General features: G+C 41.7%; 1 protein-coding gene across 1 annotated transcript in view; it reads left to right on the top strand.

Moving 5' to 3' along the window:
• Positions 1-16534: 16534 nt before the first annotated feature.
• ipmk.S (inositol polyphosphate multikinase S homeolog) overlaps positions 16535-23115 on the top strand; it is a 29237-nt gene continuing 22656 nt past the window's right edge. The window contains exon 1 of the mRNA XM_018227317.2: positions 16535-16924. Within this exon, the coding sequence (XP_018082806.1) occupies positions 16777-16924 (148 nt within the window). The 5' untranslated portion in view covers positions 16535-16776. The remainder of the gene's footprint in view (positions 16925-23115) is intronic.

Here is a 23115-nt window from a genome sequence, read left to right as displayed (position 1 = left end):
CCTGTCTGTGCTTGTGTAACTACAGGGCTGTGATTGGCTGTCCCCCTCCTACTGTGCTTCTGGCATGGACCGTTAGGACACACCCACCCCTCATTTGAAACACAGACAGGGACCAGAGAACATCTTTAGGGAGCTATAATAAAGGGGCTATTAATTTAATATATATTTTTAGCACCATGTAAAAGCAACACCATATACAGTATTACTTATAATTGCCTAAAAAATTTGGAGCTTTTTAATTTTCCTAAATGTCTCCATTAAAAGACCATTAACATCAGAAATTTGTTAGTATACATCGGGGGAAAAAAACACAGAGACAACTGAAACTTTAAATTCGCAAAGTCTTTATTAAGAAATAACTCCGCTTACGCTCCTCTTCATAAAATGACCAGGCGATCCATCGTGTTGCTCTTGATTTCTCCTCCCTGCCTTCATTATACGAGATAGCCAGGGAGGAGAAATCGAGCACCGCATGATGGATCGTGAAGAGGAGCGAAAGCGGAGTTTCGGTAAGATATTTCTTAATAAAGGTTTTGCGATTTTAAAGTTTAATTTATCTTGGTGTTTTTTTTCTATGTATACTAACGAATTGTTTATTTGCTTATCTTAAATTGTTACAAAAGTATCTAAGTGCACCTGCCACGTATTCTGGGCTCTCTGCCAGAAGCCAATTAAGTTTTAGAAACTTTGAATCTTTTTCTGGCTATTTAGTGCAGGAGACCAAAGAGAAAGTCAGGACATTTCAGTAACAATCTGGGACTGCGGGTTGAGCTGTCAAAATCTGGACTGTCCCGCGACAGTATTTACTGGATATGGCTGAAATGACAATAAAATCCACTTGACTTGACTTGACAGTTGGGAGGTATGCTGAAGAATAACCACTCAAGTTTGTTATAGAATGGCTTATCCTAAACAACTTTTCATTTGTTCTTTATTATTTATATTTTTTTTCAATTGTTTGCCTTCTTCTTCTGACTCAATCTTTCAAATGGGGGTCACTGACCCCATCTCAAAACACTATATTGTAGATTTGGGAAGCACTCACAACAGCAGGATAACTGCAATTAAGTTTTTATTGTGCATCCACACATAATTGTGCATCCACACATCCCATCTCAAAACAAACGCTCTGTAATTTTGTTATTGCTACTTTGTATGATTCCTCTTTCTATTCAGCCCCTCTCCTATTCATATTCCAGTCTCTTATTCAAATCAGTGCATGGTTGCTAGGGGAATTTGGACCCTAGCAACCAGATGGCTGAAATTGCAAACTGGAGAGCTGCTGAATAAAAAGCTAAATAACTCAAAAACCACAAATAATAAAAAATGAAAACCAACTACAAATTGTCACTATCTACATCATACTAAAAGTGAATTTAAAGGTGAACAACCCCTTTAAAGAGGAGCATTGAACGCAATTACGGCAGGAGGTGTTGTACCAGTATCATGTTCCCTTTTGTTGAAATCTCATATGGCACAAATTAACAGTGTGTGTATTTAACTAGAATGATTGATTTGAATTTTTTTTTTTTTTAAAGAAATTTAGAATGCACCCTATGCTCTGGGCTGTTTACATGCTAGATTATTAATATGCTTTTCATGACTGAGGTATGGGAACGTTAGAGGGCACTGTTTTTTAACACTGTAACTGCAAATGGGTTCTCTGGCTCACAAAATGCGTAAGATACTTACATTTTTGAACATTTTGGCAACATTTGCATTGCTATTACAGGTATGGGATCCATTATCCGGAAACCCATTATCCAGAAAGATCCGAATTACGTAAAATACATCTCCCATTGACTCCATTATAATCAATTAACTCAAATTTTTTCGAATGATTCCCTTTTTCTGTGTAATAATAAAACAGTAGCTTGTACTTGATCCCAACTAAGATATAATTAATCGTTTTTGGAGGCAGAACCAGCCTATTGGGTTTATTTAATATTTACATGATTTTCTAGTAGATTTAAAGGTATGACGATCTAAATTACAGAAAGATACGTTAAAAAAAAAAAACTCTAGCAAGCTCCAAACTGGCCTGGTCACATCTGCTCAGCATGATCTATCTGTCATCTATACACATATACGTATATACAGGGCAGTTCCTGTTTAAAGGGCACAGTCACTTTTTTTTAACCACTCCAGAGGTGTGGGCTAATAGAGCCCACATTCTGGTTGGGGTAAACAATACAGTGACTTGAGGGAGGGTCACATGGGTCATAACTGTTGCTTTTGAATCTGAGCTGAATGCTGAGGATCAATTGCAAACTCACTTAAAGGATAAGTAAACCTTTACAATAAGTAATTGTAAAACTGATGAGGGGTCTATTCTAAGTACATTTGCAATGCACATTAATTATTTATTTTTATTTAATTCCAAGATATTAAGGGATACATGTACTGTTAATATGAATGAATTTTGTTACAACAGCGCCACCTGCTGGTCAGTTTCCCACCAGTCTGACCACCAAGTAGTCAAGGAAGTTGTCAGGAGAAAGAAAGAGGCTGCTCTGATGTTCTTCTGCTTAGGAAAGATTTGAGAAAGGTTTCTAATTTTATTCCTAAGCAGAAGAACATCAGAGCAGCCTCTTTCTTTCTCCTGACAACTTCCTTGACTACTTGGTGGTCAGACTGGTGGGAAACTGACCAGCAGGTGGAGCTGTTGTAACAAAATTCATTCATATTAACAGTACATGTATCCCTTAATATCTTGGAATTAAAAATAAATAAATAATGAATGTGCATTGCAATAGTGCTTAGAATAGCACCTTTATCACTTTTACATTCACTTATTTGAAAGGTTTACTTATCCTTTAACAGTTATGTCCCATGTGTCCCCCCTTAGGGTAAGGCCAGACGAGGAGATTCGGGGAGATTTTATCGCCTGGCAACTTATCGCCACATCTTTTGCGCGACTATCTCCCCGAACTGCCTCAGCGTTTTTTCCCCATAGGCTACAGCGCAAAATCGCCTGCACTAATGCACACGCGGCGATGCGTTTTCAATAGTCGCCCAAAGTTGCCTCGTGAGTTGCCAGGCGACAAAACCTCCCCGAATCTCCTCGTCTGGCCTTACCCTTATAGTCACTGACTAACTCAGAGTTAGGGAGCTGAAAAGCAGGAAGTAGTGTTCTGGCTATTATGTTACACATCCAGTCACTCCAGCCTTTATACATTACATTTTTGCCTAACTAACTATATTATTTTGCATAGCCTATATATTTACCTAGTTTTAATTTTTTACACTGAACTGTTCCTTTAAGGGAGAATACATAAGAACCTGGAGCATAGATATTTTACTGTATCCTTGTTGCATGTTGAAACAACTATTTTTTTTCTAAATATCCCTTATTAAAGGTTGCTGGTGACCCTTTATCAGTAGGGGAACCTCAGCATCCCACTCATGACCTAAGGCCTGTCAGAATGGGAGCTGCGGTTCCTCAATGCTGATGTGTGACTGTATGATGACCATCGGTGCCCTACACTTTCACATACCAAAACCACAACAGGAACTTCCCGTTCTGCATACAACATGCCTCCCGCCTGTCTGTCTTCCTAACTATAACCCTAATTATAGCCCTGTCACCCTTTGACTGATTCCTCCAGGTCATAAATTCAGAATAAGAGAGAGACATATTAGTTCTCCTGCCTCTGATCATGATGTTCTTTTCCAAATCTCTAATCCTTACATACTCTCTCAAATACATACTGTGACCCTGTGACTGGGTCTGATACAGTTTCAGAACAAACTAAGGACAAATTCATAACATTCCAAGGTTTTTTTTTCCCCCCCAATGGATTTATCTTCTTGTGTTACAGAAAATGACAAATAGAATGACTGTGGGCTGAGCCATGAAAGCCATAAAGCAAAAAATACATTTTGACAAGCCTTATAAGCCCTGGCAAACTGCTATGCAGTACATTATTTTGGAAACAATTTGTATTATGTTAAAAACAGGATGTGACAAAGTTCTTTATCTCCATGGAAACTGTTGGGCACAAAAGGCGACAGTTGTAGAAAATAATCATATATTTTTTTTCGGGACAGAATAAATACAGTGAAGAGAAATCTGGGACAATTAAGATATATACATATATAGTTACAGTCATATGAAAAAGTTTGAGAAACCGTCTTAATTCTTTGGAGTTTTGTTTATCATTGGTTGAGCTTTCAAAGTAGCAACTTCCTTTTAATATATAATATGCCTTATGGAAACAGTAGTATTTCAGCAGTGACATAACGTTTATTGGATTAACAGAAAATATGCAATATGCATCATAACAAAATTAGACAGGTGCATAAATTTAGGCACCCCAACAGAGACATTACATCAATAATTAGTTGCAAATGTAACAGCCTCTAGACGCCTCCTATAGACTTTGATGAGTGTCTGGATTCTGGATGGAGGTTTTTTTGACCATTCGTACATACAAAATCTCTCCAGTTCAGTTAAATTTGATGGCTGCCGAGCATGGACAGTCTGCTTCAAACCATACCATAGATTTTCCATGATATTCAAGTCGAGGGGACTGTGACGCCCATTCCAGAATATTGTACTTGTCCCTCTGCATAAATGTCTTTGTAGATTTCCAAGTGTGTTTAGGGTCATTGTCTTGTTGGAATATCCAACCCCTGCAGCGTAACTTCAACTTTGTGACTGATGCTTGAACATTATCCTGAAGAATTTGTTGATATTGGGTTGAATTCATCCGACCCTCGACTTTAACAAGGGCCCCAGTCCCTGAACTAGCCACACAGCCCCACAGCATGATGGGACCTCCACCAAATTTGACATTAGGTAGCAGGTATTTTTCTTGGCCTGCCAGACCTGGGTTTTCCAGCAACTGTGCCTGTGACCTTCCATTTCCTGATTACATTCCTTACAGTTGAAACTGACAGTTAAACCTCTGAGATAGCTATCTGTAGCCTTCCATTTTCTGATTATACTCCTTACAGTTGAAACTGACAGTTTAAGGGTTAGTACACACAAGGAGATTCGTGGAGATTTTGTCGCCTGGGGACTAAACTCTTCTTCTTCTGGGCGACAACCTCCCCGAACTGCCTCCTCGTGTCTTCCCATCCGCTATAGTGAAAAGTCGCCTGCGCTAAAGCACACGCGTCGCTGCTTTTCCCGAAGTCGCCTGAAGTTTCCTCGTGAGGCAACATCAGGCGACTTCTGAAATCGCAGCACCGCGTGTGCTTTAGCGCAGGCGACTTTTCATTATAGCGGATGGGAAGACACGAGTAGGCAGTTCGGGGAGGTTGTCGCCCAGAAGAAGAGGCGATTAGTCGCAAGTTGACAAAATGTCCCCGAATCACCTCGTGTGAACTAACTCGTAAACCTCTGAGATAGCTTTTTGTAGCCTTCCATTTCCTGATTAAATTCCTTACAGCTGAAACTGACAGTTTAAACCTCTGAGATAGCTTTTTAGCCTTCCCCTAAACCATGATACTGAACAATCTTTGTTTTAAGATCTTTTGTGAGTTGCTTTGAGGATCCCATGCTGTCGCTCTTCAGAGGAGAGTCAAACAGAAGCACAACTTGCAATTGGTCACCTTAAATACCTTTCCTTATGATTGGACACACTTGCCTATGAAGCTCAAGGCTTAACGAGCTAATCCAACCAATTTGGTGTTGCCAGTAATCAGTATTGAGCAGTTACATGCATTCTAATTAGATAATTACAAGGGTACCCACATTTTTGCACGGCCAGTTTTTCACATTTGATTTAATTTCATACAACTGAATACTGCTTGACTAAAAACCTTTGTTCAGGAAACACCCCAGTACTCAGATGTACCTGGGAAATATCTTTTTTGTTGTTGAAAGTGGAGTAAATTATTATGCAGGCTGAGAGGGGTTCCCAAACTTTTTCATACGACTGTATAGCACCTTGTGAGTAAATGGCCCCTCATTTACTTTTCCTTCAACCAAAGTTAAATGGAAATGTTATTTTTCCTCTGACAGCAGCGTTAAACCACCATGGGAAGTCTGTCTGGCCAGATACGGAACCGTTTTTTCAGTATGTTACTGGCAAAGCTCTGATAAGGAAATAAGGGCTTTTTATCTTTACGGACCCAGGCTATAGTTTAATCTTGGTTGTGATTTGTCTGGTTTACAGACTTACAGACAGTTGTGTATATATATATATATATATATATATATATATATATATATATATATATATATATAAAATAAGCAAAAAGAACAAAGATAGATATTTTCTGTAGAGCTGAGCATAGGTTTTAGTTTCATATACTGTACTAATGCTACAAAGAGACAATATTTGGGCAATACAGACAAATTCAAAGCTTGCTGCTTCCTTGTTGCCTCTGCTTTTGTTCTGGACCCAAGCAGGGTGTTTGGCAGAGACCCTTCTGCACTATAAGTGCCAAATAATATGCTATACAAAAATAGCCTGCATGGGCACAACCTGCCCCTGGCCCAACCCAGCCATGCCCATTATGCTGAAACCCAGTTCACAACCAGGTCCGGACTGAGATTTAAAATAGGCCCTCGCATTTCAGGTACACAGAGGCCCAAACAGCCCCCACCAGCCCACTAAATACTGACTTTCTATGGCACCTTATAGCAGCCCCTCTGGCATTTGCCAGAACCCACAGATTGCCAGTCCGGGCCTGTTCACAACCCTCCTATGACTAAGTGCAACATGAAAGCACAAAATGTGTAAGGCATTTGTTTTCACTATGGGTGTTAGAACTTTTTAATAAATACTCTTAGCAGCAGAAGTCAACTGTGGTCCGGATCGTTCCAGACTAATTCTCTTATGGTCTGTATGTGTTATAAGTTACTGTCAGTAAAAAACAAAAAACACAAAGAGACCGTTCCAGCTCACCGTTTCAAAACGCAGCTCCCTAAAAAAATGTGCTCATCCCTCAGTTTCCCCACTGTATCCGCATCCCAAAATAGGCAACTGGACTTCTGGTTTAAAAGATTTATAACTGCCGGCTGCTGATAGGATTCACCTAACGCATTTCTGGAACAACTCCCTTAGGGAGGAACTCCACGATGCAACGGGCGCGCGCTGCGTTTTCATCCGACAGTCGGATAAATGTAGTTCTTACATGCGATTCTCCTTCGCTTTCTGTATCTTTAACACATCCGACACGTCGCATGCGTTTTGTCGCATGGCAATTTGTCGGCACCTGTTCCTCCCTTAATCATAGGCTGTTAGGTGAATCCTATCAGCAGTCTGCTGTTATAAATCAGTTCGGGTGTTCTTCGAGCGAGCACCATGGAGTGATCAGCTTCCGGCTTCTTCTTTCTTCAAATTTCCCTGGGCAGACGCACCCTGAACCGGTGGAGTTTTCTGCTGATAGGAGAACCGGCCCGGGGTTCCAGGTAAGTAGTATCTACAATCAATTAGGGGCAGGGCCGACATTAGAAATCACGGGGCCCCGGGCAACAAAATTATCGGGGGGCCCCACCCCAGATGCCGCCCACTCCACACAACAGTTAAAAGACCACACAGACATCAGTGCTAAAAAAGGTAACCCCCCCCACACACACACAAGTTATAAAAAGCTATTGATGGTCAGGGCCACCTTATAACTGTGGTGCCAGGGCCCCCTTTAAAACAAAATGTATTGTTCTTGCTACTTTCCTTTACTCATTTTTCTATTCAGGCCTCTCCTGTTCATATCTATGCATGGTTGCTTGGGTAACTTGGACATTAGCAACCAGATTGCTGAAATTGCAAACTGGAAAAAAGACAAATAACTAAAAAAAAACACAAATAATACAAAATAATAAAAAATGAAAACCGATTGCAAATTCAGAATATCGCTCTCAACATCATACTAAAAGTTAGTTTCAAGGGGAGCAACCTGCAGTATATCAAATACATAACACTGTGTCAATGGGTTCATTTCGGCCATGTGACAAGTAGCAGTTCAGTCAAAGGCAAATCAGTTATAGCAAGAAATAGCCGCAGAGCGCAGTACAGAAATCGAAGGGTTAAAACTGCGCTCAGTCCAATGTTTACACTCGTCACTCAAGTGTTCTGGGCACAAGACATACTGGTTATAAATGTAACCAAATGAAACGCTCGGGAAACGCTCGGGAACTTGATCGGTAGAACAGTGGAACAGACCTTAAAAGGCCAGAATTGAAAGTATGTATTATCTATAACCATCATACAGTGCAATTGTTTCTTATATATATATATATATAAATAATATTTAACATCCCATTGACATCATTTGTTACAGTCTCAAGGGCAAGTACAAGTTTCTCTCATCCGGTGCGTCTCAACTTAAAGTGGACCCGTCACCGAAAATAATTATTCAAAATCCTATTTTATCACATTAGTCAAGCAAAATGAACTTTAATTACACTATATAAATTATTTGAATCTTGTTTCCATCAGTCTGGGAAGTCATAATTATAACAAGCAGGCAGGAGCCATTTTGGGGACACTATTATTAAGACAAGCCTTGTATCATCTCAGAATCTTGTTTGTGCACCAGAACTGGGGACCTGATGTCCATCCCCATGCCCTGGCTACACAATTAAACGGTGAAGAGAACGGGGGAATGTGGGGAGAGCGGTGACATGTAGGAAGTGCAGAATGGAAAGTGAAAGTAATTGTCTGCCCCGCCTCTATGCCTAGGCATAGAGGCGGGGCAGACAATATTTGATTGACAGCTGAGATTTTTAAATGAGTTTACAACAGCTATGAATGCTTTAATAAAAAATAGAAATTGGATTTCATGTTTAATTTGAAAAGGACTTTCATTATACAGATTTTGATGTCTGGGTGACGGGTCCACTTTAAATGCCGGCAGCAGTCATGGGGGCAAATTTACTCACCTCTGAATTTTCGGCAGGCGTAGATTCGCCAGGATAACGATAATTCACGAAAATCCGACGTTGAGTCCAAGGTTCCAAGCGCTTGCGAAGTTGCGCTAGCGATAATACGATAAGCAGTTTGAAGTTACGCTAGCTATGCCTAATTAGCATACGGCGTGAAGTTAAAGTACAATGGATGTATATGTTGCAGTAACTAAATTACTGTAAGGGCCCGAAGGCGCAGTTTGGAGTAGCGGACCAAAGAGGAAGCAGTTAGTCCAACTCAGTACACGGTAACAATCGGGATCAATCCAGGCAGAAAGGTTCAATATCCAAATAACAGGCCGAGGTCAAAACGGGAAATCCAACAATAAATCAATAAGTTACACCCAGGAACTCAGTAAAGAAGAATCTACAATTAGGTAAAGTTTGCAGTGTTCTGGTATCTTTTATAGGCCCAGTTTCACGCCAAACAGGTGTGATGACGCGGCGTCTTGTCGCTGCGTCGCCGGCGTCAAGATGCTGCGCACGCTTGATGCACTGGCGTCAAAGTGTGCCATGTGGAGACCATGGCACCGCCATCTTGGATGGGAACCGGAGCGGAGGCAGAGACGCCGCCAGGGTGAGTAGTATTCCTTACAATTACACTACACAAGGCCAGGGAACGTTAATAAAATAAAATAGAGGTGTTATATTGCCCTACACATGTGCCCACTGTATAGTTTATGTACCATATGTTACAATCTTTTTCAGCCTATCACCCTGTAAAAAGTAAAAGACTCCAATCTACTCTATTGCACTTCGCCTGGTCTGAGGTGGCGAAGGCAAGTCTGGAGCAAGAGGTAGCAAGAGGTAGTAAAATCCGCATTTTTGTGAACTTGCGTAGTTACGTCCATTTGCCAGAGCGGAAATTCGTCTGGCGTTAGAGTGAGAAGTAGCGATAGAGTCTATCTCCTTCGCTAGCGAATTTACGCCCGTTAGTAAATTGGCGAAGTACCGAAATTATGTCACGCTGGCGAATTTTGGCCAGCGTTAGTCACGTCGCCCTTTAGTAAATTTGCCCCTTAGATTATTAGAATGATTCCTTTTTCTACCTGTTGATGACTGTCCTGCTTGTGAGGGTCAACAAATTGTCAGGGTTTTCTACTACGTAGAATATAATTTTACACTCGCACACCCTGTCTCTCCGTCAGCTGAATGCCCAGTGCATAGTAAAGGAGGCATCGGCAACCTCGCTTTACTAGAATGGAAAGAAGGTTCACTAGCATCAAGGCAGGTGCAAGCAGGGACAAGCCCTTGCAAAGTTTATTGCGGAAGTGCAATGTTTCTGAGTAAGCCCCCTTTGTCCAAGGTTGCACGTCTGCAATAAACTTTGCTTGCAACTGCCTTGAGTGCCAGTGAACCTTCTTTTCAAGATCTTCCACTACCCCACAATTGTTTTTGGTAAAAATAATAACGAGCTATTTCTGGGACTGTGTTCTATGTAGAGCTACTGAAGCACTCCAGTTATACAAAGTTCTGCACTATTGTCAAGAGATCTTCTTAACTAGAAGTTCTCTGTAGTTACTTCCACTTTATGTGTTTGCTCTTGTGTAGCAACTACTGTTTGGGTAATGTCTTGCCAGGGCCTCCATCAGAAATCATGGGAGCCCCCTCTCTAATTTAAAAAAAAACATTGGTGCCAGGGGCCCCATAGAATATTTAAAAAAACATTGGTGGCCAGGGACCTATAGAGTATTAAAATATGACATTGGTGGCCAGGGGTTTAATAACATTTAAAAAAAAACACAACTACTGTGTGTTATGCAACTTGCGCTTGATTCAGTAAACAAATGTATTTTGCATCTATAAAAAAATATCTGTGTTAACAGGATTATTTGTGTGCCTGCAAATATATCTGTGATTACAAAATCATTTGTGTTGACAAAATGTATTTTTGTGGTCACAGAATTATGTGCTGACACATTCCGTGCACGAAACAATTTCTTTTGTGACCATATATTGTATCCTGATTTTTAAAAGGTAATTTTTTTATAAGAAATCCCCATTTTGGCTTTACAAAATGCATTTGGTGGTACACAATGCCCTGTATAAAAATAGCACCCCATCGACAAAAATGTTTTTTTTTTCTCAAAATAAACTCCATCATGTGCTATATCCATTTTTTGAAAATGCAGAGAAATTTCAGTAAACCAGGTTAAAAGGTCCAGGATGTCAGTGACCTTGTCTATGCACAGCCTATGCACCTGGATTTAGTTAACTCTTGGGTTGCTGACCATTATTTAAACCTAGCCGTCTAAAAAAACAAATATCTCTAAAAATAGAAAACGAATATAAATTGCAAAAGTGCTTAAAGAAGTACCCATAGTGAGCCTGCACCAATTCATTTTTGGAGAGTTTAGATCCCGCTTTAGTGCAAAAATGTACTCAACGCTAAATGAGTGTTAACCAAAAAAAACCTCTTTTATAATAAATATTTCTGCCACCGCGTAAACATTATTTATAGGAATGGATACAAACTGTGTCTGCCAAGTGCATATGTGTATGCAATATCCAAACAACCCAGCATTCCTGTATGTGAATGTATTACACCGTGTTCATAAACACCCGTCTCTGCAAGTTCTACTGCTGAAACAACTAGAACTATAATTAAAGGGGAAGTGTCACCAAAATATACTTGGGATGCACTGAATCTCAGATTCACCCAAATCCAAGCAGGATTCATATTCGACCAAATCCAACAGCCTGGCAGATCAGACCCTATATAACTGATAAAAATGTGCATCCTGCAGCTGTCATTGCACCACTGTGCAGAACTGTAATGCACCATCATATTTGCTTTGGTGCTACAACTAGGGTTGCCACCTGGCCGGTAAAAATAATAATAATAATAATAATTGATCTCAATTTTATTAATAGGGAAAAAAGATAAATTTATAGGAAGGCCGGTATTTTTTTCCAGAAAAGGTGGAAAAGGTGGAAACCCTACCTACAACAGAGGCTACAACAGAGGCTGTAATGGGAAGTCTTCAGTTTTTGAGCAAGAGTCCTGCAAGGAAACAATTTATAAGACCCGAGCCCACAACCAGCAGCCCGCATATTTTAGGACTTTGATCCGCTACCCGACCCGGACCTGCAACTGCCTTATCGGCAACCCAACCCACAACCCGCTGACCACCATCAAACGGGAAGTGATGGTGCTGCAAACTGGAAGTGATGCAAACAGGAAGTGATGTCATCAAAAGCGGGCGGGATTGAAACAAGTTTTGTAAAACTTTAAAAGGAGTAAAATATCGAAAATATTAGATAAGATAAGAAATTTAGGTGAGCCCCGCAACACAACCTGCAGACCCTCGGCTATACCCGCACCTGAAAGTCCTCCCCTCATTTGTGGGTAACCCGCGGGTACCCGACCCGTTCCAGGACTTTAGTTTGAGCCTTTCCTTTTCCTTGAAAATCTACTTGCTGTCTGATGTTGACTGATTAAGGGTGGTGGCAGAAGGGGAGATTAGTCGCCCAGCGACCACCCAAAGAGCAGAGACACACGAGCAGATTTGGGGTGATTAGTTGCCCGGCAACAAATCTCCTCTTCTTCGGGCGACTAATCTCCCCGAACTGCCTTCCCGCCGGCTAGAATGTAAATCGCCAGCGGGATGGCAATCAGAGCGTTTCGTTTTCCGAAGTCGCCCGAAGATTCCTCATGAGGAACTTTGGAAAACGAAGTGCTCCAAGTGCCATCCAGCCGGCGATTTACATTCTAGCCAGCGGGAAGGCAGTTTGGGGAGATTATTTGCCCGAAGAAGAGGAGATTTGTCGCCGGGCGACTAATCTCCCCAAATCTGCTCGTGTGTCTATGCCCTAAAATAGAAGAGTTACAGAGCAACTTTCCATTGGCTTTGCTAAAATACTACATGTGTTTTAGCTGGGTCAAATCTCAGTATTGTTTATGGCAGGGTATTTTGTAGCCACAAATCTCAGGAGCTACTTGTTGTGGCTACAAAATAGCAAAAAAATACTGTGCCGTAGACAATACTGAGAATTGCCTCTGCTAAAACACATGTATTATTTTAGGCAAGCCAATTAACACTATTGTCTATTTTGTAGCCATGACAAGTAGCTTCTTTCTTTACTTTACTCCACCTTTGTGAATAACCCCCACCAGCTGTGGCCCTTGGCAGTTCCCACTAAGTACAGAGGAGGGGTTGGAGGTCTCTATTATTTATTCTATATTTCACTTGCCCCCGTGTCCCCATAGACACAAAGATTTTTCTTTGGTGAATAACTGATTTTAGTGCAATCCAACCAATCCATAAAATTATCGTGAGGTTACTGGGAATCAAACGATCGTGCATCTAACGATTTTTCGTCCGACATCAGAAAATTGATCGGCCTGGTTAAAAAATTTTCATCGGTCACAGTGAAATGTATCTATTGTCCAATTGTTTGCTGGGCCAAGCAGGCAGCCACCCTCAGCTTTCCAGGCTTTAACTAGACAATATCACTTGAAATGGTCTTTTTAGTTGATGGACAAATTGTACATTCAAACGATCGTTTCAAAATAAGCTTGGCCTTACAATAACGAAAAGATCTTTTAAAAATCTTTACATTTTTGGCCAGCTTTACACACAGGTGTTTTTGCCCTGCGCTCCATTTTAATATGTTCAGCCGCGGGGAAGCGAAGGACTACATGCATCCGATTCTTCCTTATTCGCCCCTAAAGGAAGAGTTGGATGCGTTTAGTTCTGTGCTCCCCTGCGGCTGAATGCATTAAAACGGAACCCAGGGGAGCGCAGGGCAAAAACACCTGTGTGTAAGAGCCCCTAGGGTAGAACTCCACCGGCAATTTTAAATGCGATAGCTTCCGTTCCGACGCGCTGACATGAATTGCAGGCGTCACGTTGGATGCGTCAAATCCAAGGTACTTAATAGGAATGCTATTGCATTTAAAATCGCCCGTGGAGAAGAGCAATGATGTGCACTATCTGGCGAGTTCTGCTTAGACACAGAGCAAGACTAATATGCTGAGGCCGTGCAGTTAATAACAGATGGGAGAGTGGAAAATTGGACAGGGCTCCGGAGCTCCTGGCAGTCTGTGTGGGTGTTACACTCATGTGAATTCTCAAACACAAAGTGCATTTTTTTAGTAACACAGCTGCTACTGTTACATCACGAATACGAAAGCTTTAGTCATTGTTGTTTCCCTGTTACACAGAATCTCAGAATCAAACAATTAGGAGCGATTAAACACATTCCCTGTACATGCAATTCTAGGAGATGGGGGCAGTGCGGCTATGCCGGGGCATTTAGCTCTTCCCCAAAAAAGACACTGTAATAATGAAAATATGTGCCCCCTAGAACAGTCCTGCGCAGGTCCATTTTTTGGAACCCGTATCCGACCCGCACCTGCCACCTGCAATCCGCAACCCGGACCCACAACCTGCATTCTTACCTGCTTGGACCCGCAAGTACATTATCCACAACCCGGACCCACTACCCGTATTCATACCCAATTGGACCGGCAAGTACCTTATCCACAACTCGGACACGCTACCCGCTAACCATCAAGAATCAGGAAGTGCTGTCATTGTAAACCAGAAGTGACATCATTAGAAGTAGGCTTGATCAGAAAAAAGGAGTAAAAATCACAATTGAGAAGACCCGTGACCCGCAACCCGCAGAACCACCGACCTGCGTCTATACCCGCACCTGGAACTTCTGCCTGTAACCAGCAGGGTACAGCAGGTTTTTGCGGGTACCCGACCCGCTGCAGGACTCTACCCCCTAGCCTAAAATAGGGTCAGTTGGTTGGAAAAAGAACTTGGAACACATTACTTAACTTATTATTAAATTGTTCCATTTTTGTCTTTGTAGGGATCCAACCTGTGGCCCTCCAGCTAACTTTTTGTAAAGACAGAGCTCCAAAATACAGTCATTTCTCATACTGTCCTTTAAAGAAAAGGACTCTTGTTTTTTTAAAAAAAAAAAATTAGTTTCTACATAACGAAAACAAAAACCTACCAAGACACATTATGGGGCAGATTTACTAAGGGTCGAATATCGAGGGTTAATTAACCCTCGATATTCGACTAGGAACTAAAATCGTTCGACTTCGAATATCGAAGTCGAACGATTTATCGCTAATCCTACGATCGAACGATCGAAGGATTATTCGTTCGATTGAACGATTAAATCCTTCGAATCAAACGATTCGAAGGATTTTAATCCAACGATCGAAGGAATATCCTTCGATCAAAAAAACACAGGCAAGCCTATGGGGACCTTCCTCATAGGCTAACATTGAGTTCGGTAGCTTTTAGCTGCCGAACTAGGGGGTCGAAGTTTTTCTTAAAGAGACAGTACTTCGATTATCGAATAGTCGAACGATTTTTAGTTCGAATCGTTCGATTCGTAGTCGAAGTCGTAGTCGAAGGTCGAAGTAGCCCATTCGATGGTCGAAGTAGCCAAAAAAACACTTCGAAATTCGAAGTTTTTTTAATTCGAATCCTTCACTCGAGCTTTGTAAATGTGCCCCTTAACTTTAAATTAGCAAAGTTAATAACTTACAGGTTCTCCACTTGTGCTCCTCTTCAGAAACAGCAACAAGGCGATAATCCATCATGCAGTGCTTTCTATTTTCTATTTGTGATCGTTTTTCTGATATTGAAGTGTAAAGCTCTGGGAGAGGCGGTTGCCGACTATTTAAATTTTCTAAATGTATACATTTTCCGCCCGAAAACTCAGATTTTTTCGGATTTATGTCTGGAAACCATGAAATCTTTGGATTATTGCAAGAGACCCAGCGCAGATCATGGTATCTTCTCCCGTTGACTTGTATACAACCTCGGCAGGTCTGAGCTTAAGGCTTAGCAGCGCTGTTCAGCTTTATGTGGGGTGTACTAGTGTGTGAGCACCCAAGTATAACTGGGAAATTAAAGGGGCAGGATAATGATTGCATGGGGGGTAACAACATGTACAACAGTAGGTAGGGTTGCCACCTTTTAATAAAAGTTCCACCGGCAGAGGGGCACGTCGCGACTTGACGTCAAAAGTGGCGGAGCCACAGCGTGTGATTGGCTGGGGAGGATCGTGACATCAAGGGGGCGGAGCCTCGGCGCTGCGATTGACAAGAAAGGTGAGTTTGGGGGCAGGCCACGGGCTTTTGTTAAGTGTATTACAAATTTACCGGATACATTGCCGGTAAATTTGCTGGTAAAATACCAGCCGGGTGGCAACCCTAACTGTAGGGCCCCTTATTTAAAGGGGAACTATCTCAAAAATGAAAATTTAATATAAGCTTCTTTACACTGAAATAAGAAACTTTCTAAATACAATCAATTAAATATTCTGTACTGTTTCTGAAATAATCTAGTTTATCTTCACTATTCCTCTCTCAGCATCTGTTTCTCTTCATTCTGTCTTCATGCAGCAGTTGGGTGTCAGATATTCATTGACAGTTAGATCCAATATATCTTATAGGGGGGCTCCTTTCCTAGCAGATAAATTAGAGCTCACTTATATAACTGATTCCAGTACAAACAAAATAACTTTTGCACAAATCCTGCATGTAAAGAGACATGATGTCTGGAGATTTTAATAGATTGAGCCCCCCTATAAGATATATTTTCACTCCTCGTCACGTCCCCTTAAACCCCAGAGCTCATTAGCATGAAACGCTCCGCCCACCAAGTCCCTATAGCTGCGGTCGCGTGAGGCGAGTACGCTGTGACGCTTTTGGTGGGCGTGACCAATGGTGGCAGGAGAATGAGGCGGTGACGCAGAGGGTCAGATCCCTTCAGCCCACGGCGGTGGTTGGACGTGCGGAGTTTAGCGCTCGCTTGTGATTTCTCCCCGTCCCACCGCGAGGGGGCGCGATGCGCAGCACAGGGACTGCACTGAGGAGAGCGCGTAGCGCCGGAGACTCCACCTGAGAAGAAGTCGGGGACCCCCTGAGCATCTCCAACATGTCAGCACCCGTGATCCCCGGCCTCATCCATCGCTCCAACCCCGGGGGAGACTCACAGAGCGCGGAGAAGGGGGAGAGGCTCTTGAATGGCTGCGTCCCGCTCTCGCACCAGGTGGCCGGACATATGTACGGGAAGGATAAAGTCGGTGGGTATCTGTGACTACAACTCCCAGCATTCCCTGCTGACTTGTGATAGTGACTGAATGTCTGACTACAACTCCCAGCATTCCCTGCTGACTTGTGATAGTGACTGAATGTCTGACTGTCTGTGACTACAACTCCCAGCATTCCCTGCTGACTTGTGATAGTGACTGTATCTCTGACTGTCTGTGACTACAACTCCCAGCATTCCCTGCTGACTGGTTTGTGATAGTGACTGTGACTACAACTCCCAGCATTCCCTGTTGACTTGTGATAGTGACTGTGACTACAACTCCCAGCATTCCCTGCTGACACTTGTAATAGTGACTGAATGTCTGACTACAACTCCCAGCATTCCCTGCTGACTTGTGATAGTGACTGTGACTACAACTCCCAGCATTCCCTGCTGACTTGTGATAGTGACTGTATCCCTGACTGTCTGTGACTACAACTCCCAGCATTCCCTGCTGAGTTGCTGCTCTCAGATCAATAGGCTGTCAGTGAATGTTCTAGTGCTGGTGACTACAACTTCCAACACCTGTTCCCTGAGGTCATTGTAGTGTTAGTTCAGCTGGATCTGACTGTGGCCTCAATTCCCAGCATTCCCTGCTGCCATTATCACAGACTCATTCTAAGCCATTTTCAATCAGCCTTTTTTTAAAACAGTTTTTGAATTATTTGCCTTCTTTTGACTCTTTCCAACTTTCAAACGAGGGTCACTGCTCTGTAAGGCTACACATATATTGTTATTGCTACTTTTTATGACTCCTCTTTCTATTCAGCCCTTTCCTATTCATATTCCAGTCTCTCATTCAGATCAATGCATGGTTGCTAGGGGAATTTGGACCCTAGCAACCAGATGGCTGAAACTGCAAACTGGAGAGCTGCTAGATAACTCAAAAACCACAAATACTAGAAAATGAAAACCATTGGAAATTGTCTCAGAATATCAGTCTCTACATCACACTAAGGGGCACATTTACTAAGCTCGAGTGAAGGATTCGAAGTAAAAAAAACGTCGAATTTCAAAGTGTTTTTTTGGGTACTTTGACCATCGAATAGGCTACTACAACCTTCGACTTTGATTCGAACTAAAAATCATTCGACCATTCGATAGTTGAAGTACTGTCTCTTTAAAAAAATACTTAGACTACGTAATTCGGCAGTTTGAACCTACCGAGGTACAATGTTAGCCTATGGGGACCATCTCCATTAGTTTTCAACGTTTTTTTTTTTTTTTCAATTAAAATCCTTCGAATCGTTCGATTTTTCCTTTGATTGATCGTAGGATTTGCGGTAAAACCCGATATTCGAATTGGTAGGATTTTACTTCGAGGATCGAATTCAAGGGTTTATTAACCCTCGATATTCGACCCTTAGTAAATGTGCCCCTAACAGTTAACTCAAAGGTGAACAAGCCCTTTATTGCTGAAGCACTAGGGTGCTGGGAGTTGAAGTTATACGCTAAGTGGACGTTGCTACATATAAGGGTGACCCATTTCCGTTTCCAGTAGACAAAGCTGTGAGTAGAATCTATTCACCCGGGCAGAATGTTTATTGAATTTCCAGCTGTGGGCGGCTTGTGTTGCCATTTCTTTCTTTCTTGCCCTTATTATACCATTGGTGTCACTGCTTCTCCTTGGGAATTTTTCGAAGTTGACAAGTGAACTTTCATTTTTCCTTTTGCTACACTCAATTGGCCAGTTCTGTTTGTAATCCAAGTAGGGTTGCCTCCTTTTCTGGAAAAAAATACCGGCCTTCCTATATATTTATAATTTTTCCCTATTAATAACATTGGGATCAACCATTATTTTTACCGGCCAGGCCTGTACAATACCGGCCAGGTGGCAACCTAAATACAAGGGATGGTGCAGGTGGCTGTGTCTTTCTGTTCTTTGCTTCTGACCCTTGAAATCACATGTTGATAGTTCGTTCTGCTCCGGGTCTGTTCATGACCTGGCTTCTGCTATATTGTTTCAACAGTCAGAACCAGCAGTGCAAAGCATAGAAACCACCATACAGATATTGCTTTCAATAGCAATTATTTATACAAACGACTGCTGAAAAAGCCTATAATGGATGTATACCGGTATAAAATCTTTTATTCGGAAACTCGTTATCCAGAAAGTTCCAAATTACGGAAAGGTCGTCTCTCATAGACTCCAGAATGTTCGGGACCTGGGGTTTTCCAGATAACGGATTTTTCCCTGATTGGGATCATCATACCAGATATATCAAAGGTCGAGGTGAATTCTCAAATTTAAAAAATTAGAATTTTGAGCTATTTTTTTGTGTACTTTGACTAGGGAATAGTCCAAATTGGAATTTGAAAAAAAATTTGAATATTGAAATATATCATGCACTGTCGCTTTAAAAATTTGACTTCGACCATTTGCCATCTGAAACCTGCCGGATTGCTGTTTTAGCCTATGGGGGACCTCCTAGAACCCATTGGGGTCAATTGGTGGACTTTGAAAATTCCAAAGGTTTTTTTGGGAAAAACTTTGATTGGAATTCGATCAAATGTACTTAGAATTCGAATTTGCCCGAATATGGACCTAGTCTGCCAAAAAAACAAACCTTCGACTTAATTTCAGTTGGTCTTTTTGAATTTCGAAGATTTACTTTATTCACTATATGTTTTACAGCAGGGGGGTGTATTCTTTATGATCATACTTATATTTCAGTGACACTCAAGCACCGAGCAGATGACACCCCTAAGCTCCATTCATAAGGAGATCATTTACAGCAGGGGTCGTGGTGTGCCCAAATTGGACTCCGACCCCCTCTGACCCTGGCTCTTTTTTGGTCCCCAGGCCAAAAAATGTTGGGGACCCCTAATTTACAGGATATTATTTATATCTCTTGTGCATTATAGGCCACTAATATACATCTCACATCCCCCCGGCAGCCCGCGCGCAACTGAAAATGTGGCCGTGCGGAGGGGGCGGGGCCCGGCTGCGCATCACTTACCAGGGCCCGCCCCTCTCTAGTGACGCTACTGTCTCATAGGTAGAAGCTGTTGCATTAGCATGAGGGTGCACAAAGCATTTAAATCTGCTTTAAATTGTGTTTCATTTTTCTCCATTATGTTTTTACAGATCTCATACAAATCTTAATAGATAAAATATTTACATCTTAACTTAATTTCTGTAGTACATTTAATTTTAGAGTGGAAACGGCTCTACTAACATTGACTCTTGCGTGTTAGAGCCCCTTCTGGGTGCCTTTGCTGTGCCATGTAAATGTGCTTTGGCTGCTCACAGTTGGATTTAGTCTGGTTATGTAACTGTGAGTGTTGCCTTCCCGAATGCATCGCCTTCACTGTGTCTGTGACGGGAAATAACTTTGAGGAAATAGTTGCTGTATATGACTTCAGACGACCTAGAGCAGTTCTTGAGCAATATTCATTAATTACACGTGGCCTTAGACGTAACAATTACAATCTTTCCAGGAAAAGATTGTTGGTTTTAATACACACGTGTTGAACTGAAAGGTCCGATATACAGACAATAGAATTCTACCTGATGATTCAGCACAATGGCCAATGTTTTTTTCCTAAATTGAAGTTTAAAGTTGAACGTTCCTCTCTCCGGTGTCTGAATCTGGCAGCTCAGTGATCCAGGTTAGAGTCCTGCGGCGGGTCAGGTACCCGTAAAAAAACGCAGGAACCCTGCAGGAATGAGGGGTGGTTTTTCAGGTGTGGGTATAGCCGTGAGTTGGGTTGCGGGTCGCATCTAAATTTCTTATCTCATCTAATATTGTCTATATTATACTTTTAAAGTTTTACAAAACCTGTTTCTGTCCCCGCCCACTTTTGATGACGTCACTTCCGGTTTGCAGCAACATCACGTCCTGTTTAATGGTGGTTGGCGGGTTGTGGGTCGGGTTGCGGATGGGGCAGTTGCGGGTCTGGGTTGTGTAGCGGATCAAGCTGGCTAAATATGCGGGTTGCGGATAAGACAGTTGTGGGTCGGGGTCCGCTAGCGGATCAAAGTGGCTAAATATGCGGATTTGTGGTGGGGCCCGGGTCTTAGAAATTGGTTCCGCACAGGACTCTAATCCAGGTGCAGATTCTGTTACAACTTGCTACATTACTTGATACATTTCTGAGCAACTATTGTATCAATCCTGCACTGGCCCATTTTTTTGAAACCTGTTCCCCATACCCGACCCGCAATACGCCAACTAACCTTCCGACCTGGGGGACAAGCGAACCCGAAAGTGACGGTTTTACCGTTGCCAAAAAAAGGATGTTGTGTATTTTCTAGGGATGCGCTGAATCCAGGATTTCGTTCGGGATTCGGCCTTTCTCAGCAGGATTTGGGTTCAGCTGAACCCTTCTGGCCGGCCGAACCGAGTCCTAATTTGCTTGACGTTGTGTCATAAAATAAGGATGTTATCATTGTTTTCCCCTTTTCACCCCTAATTTGCATATGCAAATTCGGATGCTGTTTGGTATTCGGAAGGATTTGGCCGAATCCAAAATAGTGGATTCGCTACATTTCCCGTAAAAATTCTTTTTTTTTCTTTTCTTGCCCATGCTAAAATTGGGGTTTGTGATCAACTCTGGTGTTTGCAGACATGTTTTATTTGTTTAACCCCCTCTCGCTGTGTTTGTTTGCACTGCAGATATTACGATGACTTGAGTCGGAAAGTCTTAAATGAAAAGGACTATTTGAATAATATTTATCAAGTGAATGTTATGTAAAAACCTGGTGTAGAAAATAACATTTTATGGCATCACTGTTTATTAATGTTTCCTGGCACCTCAAGGTTTCATAGTGTTTGTTTGCGCTCAGATTGTAGTGTAGACAGTCATCTGCTTCATGGGATCCAGGTTTAGCCCTTGTCTGCTGCTTGTTTGGCTCTAGATATACATGTAAGTGTCTGGGAAGCAGCACAACTAAATAGTTGTTACTTAAAGGAAAACTATACCCCAAAAATGAACACTTAAGCAACAGTCTATATCAAATTAAGTGGCATATAAAAGAATCTTATCAAACTGGAATATGTTTAAGTAAAAACTGCCCTTTTACATCTCTTGCCTTGAACCACCATTTCATGATGGTCTGTGTGCTGCCTCAGAGATCACCTGACCAGAAATACTGCAGCTCTAACTGGAACAGGAAGAGATCACCTGACCAGAAATACTGCAGCTCTAACTGGAACAGGAAGAGATCACCTGACCAGAAATACTGCAGCTCTAACTGTAACAGGAAGAAGTGTGGAAGCAAAAGACACAACTCTGTTAATTGGCTCATGTGATCTAACATCAGCATCATCATAATTTATTTATATAGCGCTGTCTATTGATGGTTTGTTTGCTATGTTTGTGCACCGTGAATCGTACGATCCCAGGGGGTGGTCCATATTTTTTAAAATGGCAATTTTTTATTTGTGATTACCCAATGGTACTAAAAGACTATATTATTATGAAAATGGTTTATTTGCATGAAGCCGGATTTTACATATGAGCTGTTTTATGCAATATCTTTTATAGAGACCTACATTGTTTGGGGGGTATAGTTTTCCTTTAAAGGGGTAGTTCACCTTTAAGTTAACTTTTAGTATGTAATGGGGGGGGGGTCACTGACCCCTTCTAAAAAACAAATATTCTGTAAGGCTACACATTTATAGTTATTGCTAAGTTTTATTTTTAGTCTCCTATTCATATTCCAGCCTCTTATTCAAATCAATGCATGGTGGTTAGGGTAATTTGTACTCTAGCAACCAGATTTCTAAAGGCTAAATAAAGCGAAAACCGCAAATAATAATAATAAAATAAACCCTAATTTTAATTTAAAGGGCCATTATACACTTAAACGTTTAGCCGAATTTACTCTTGCTACAGGGGTATAGCTGTGGACACAGTAAACTCTTTTCACTTTGAACTGGTAGAAGTTTGCCCTCATTGAGTGCCTGCGCCAAAGACTTTTCGAACGTTCATTGATAGGGTCATAAACACACAATCCAAGTGAAGAAACTGAAGGTTCGCCAAACAAACACAAAGAGCAGACCAGGAATGTAGAATAAAATGCGCCAGAGCTATGGCTCCACCATAGATTCTTCCAGCCCCACAGCGTTAGAATCCCTAAAATAAGGACTAAATTTAGGCTATAAGCTAATATTACTGCACTCTTCTGAGCTGCATCATCAGATGTAAGTGATGGATTATGTGCAGCGTTCATTGTAT

This window comes from Xenopus laevis, chromosome 7S (genome assembly GCF_017654675.1).
Source record: "Xenopus laevis strain J_2021 chromosome 7S, Xenopus_laevis_v10.1, whole genome shotgun sequence".
In the NCBI taxonomy this organism is placed as follows: Eukaryota; Metazoa; Chordata; class Amphibia; order Anura; family Pipidae; genus Xenopus; species Xenopus laevis.
The sequence above is the reverse complement of the archived record's forward strand: the minus strand, read 5'-3'. Positions and strand labels throughout refer to the sequence as shown.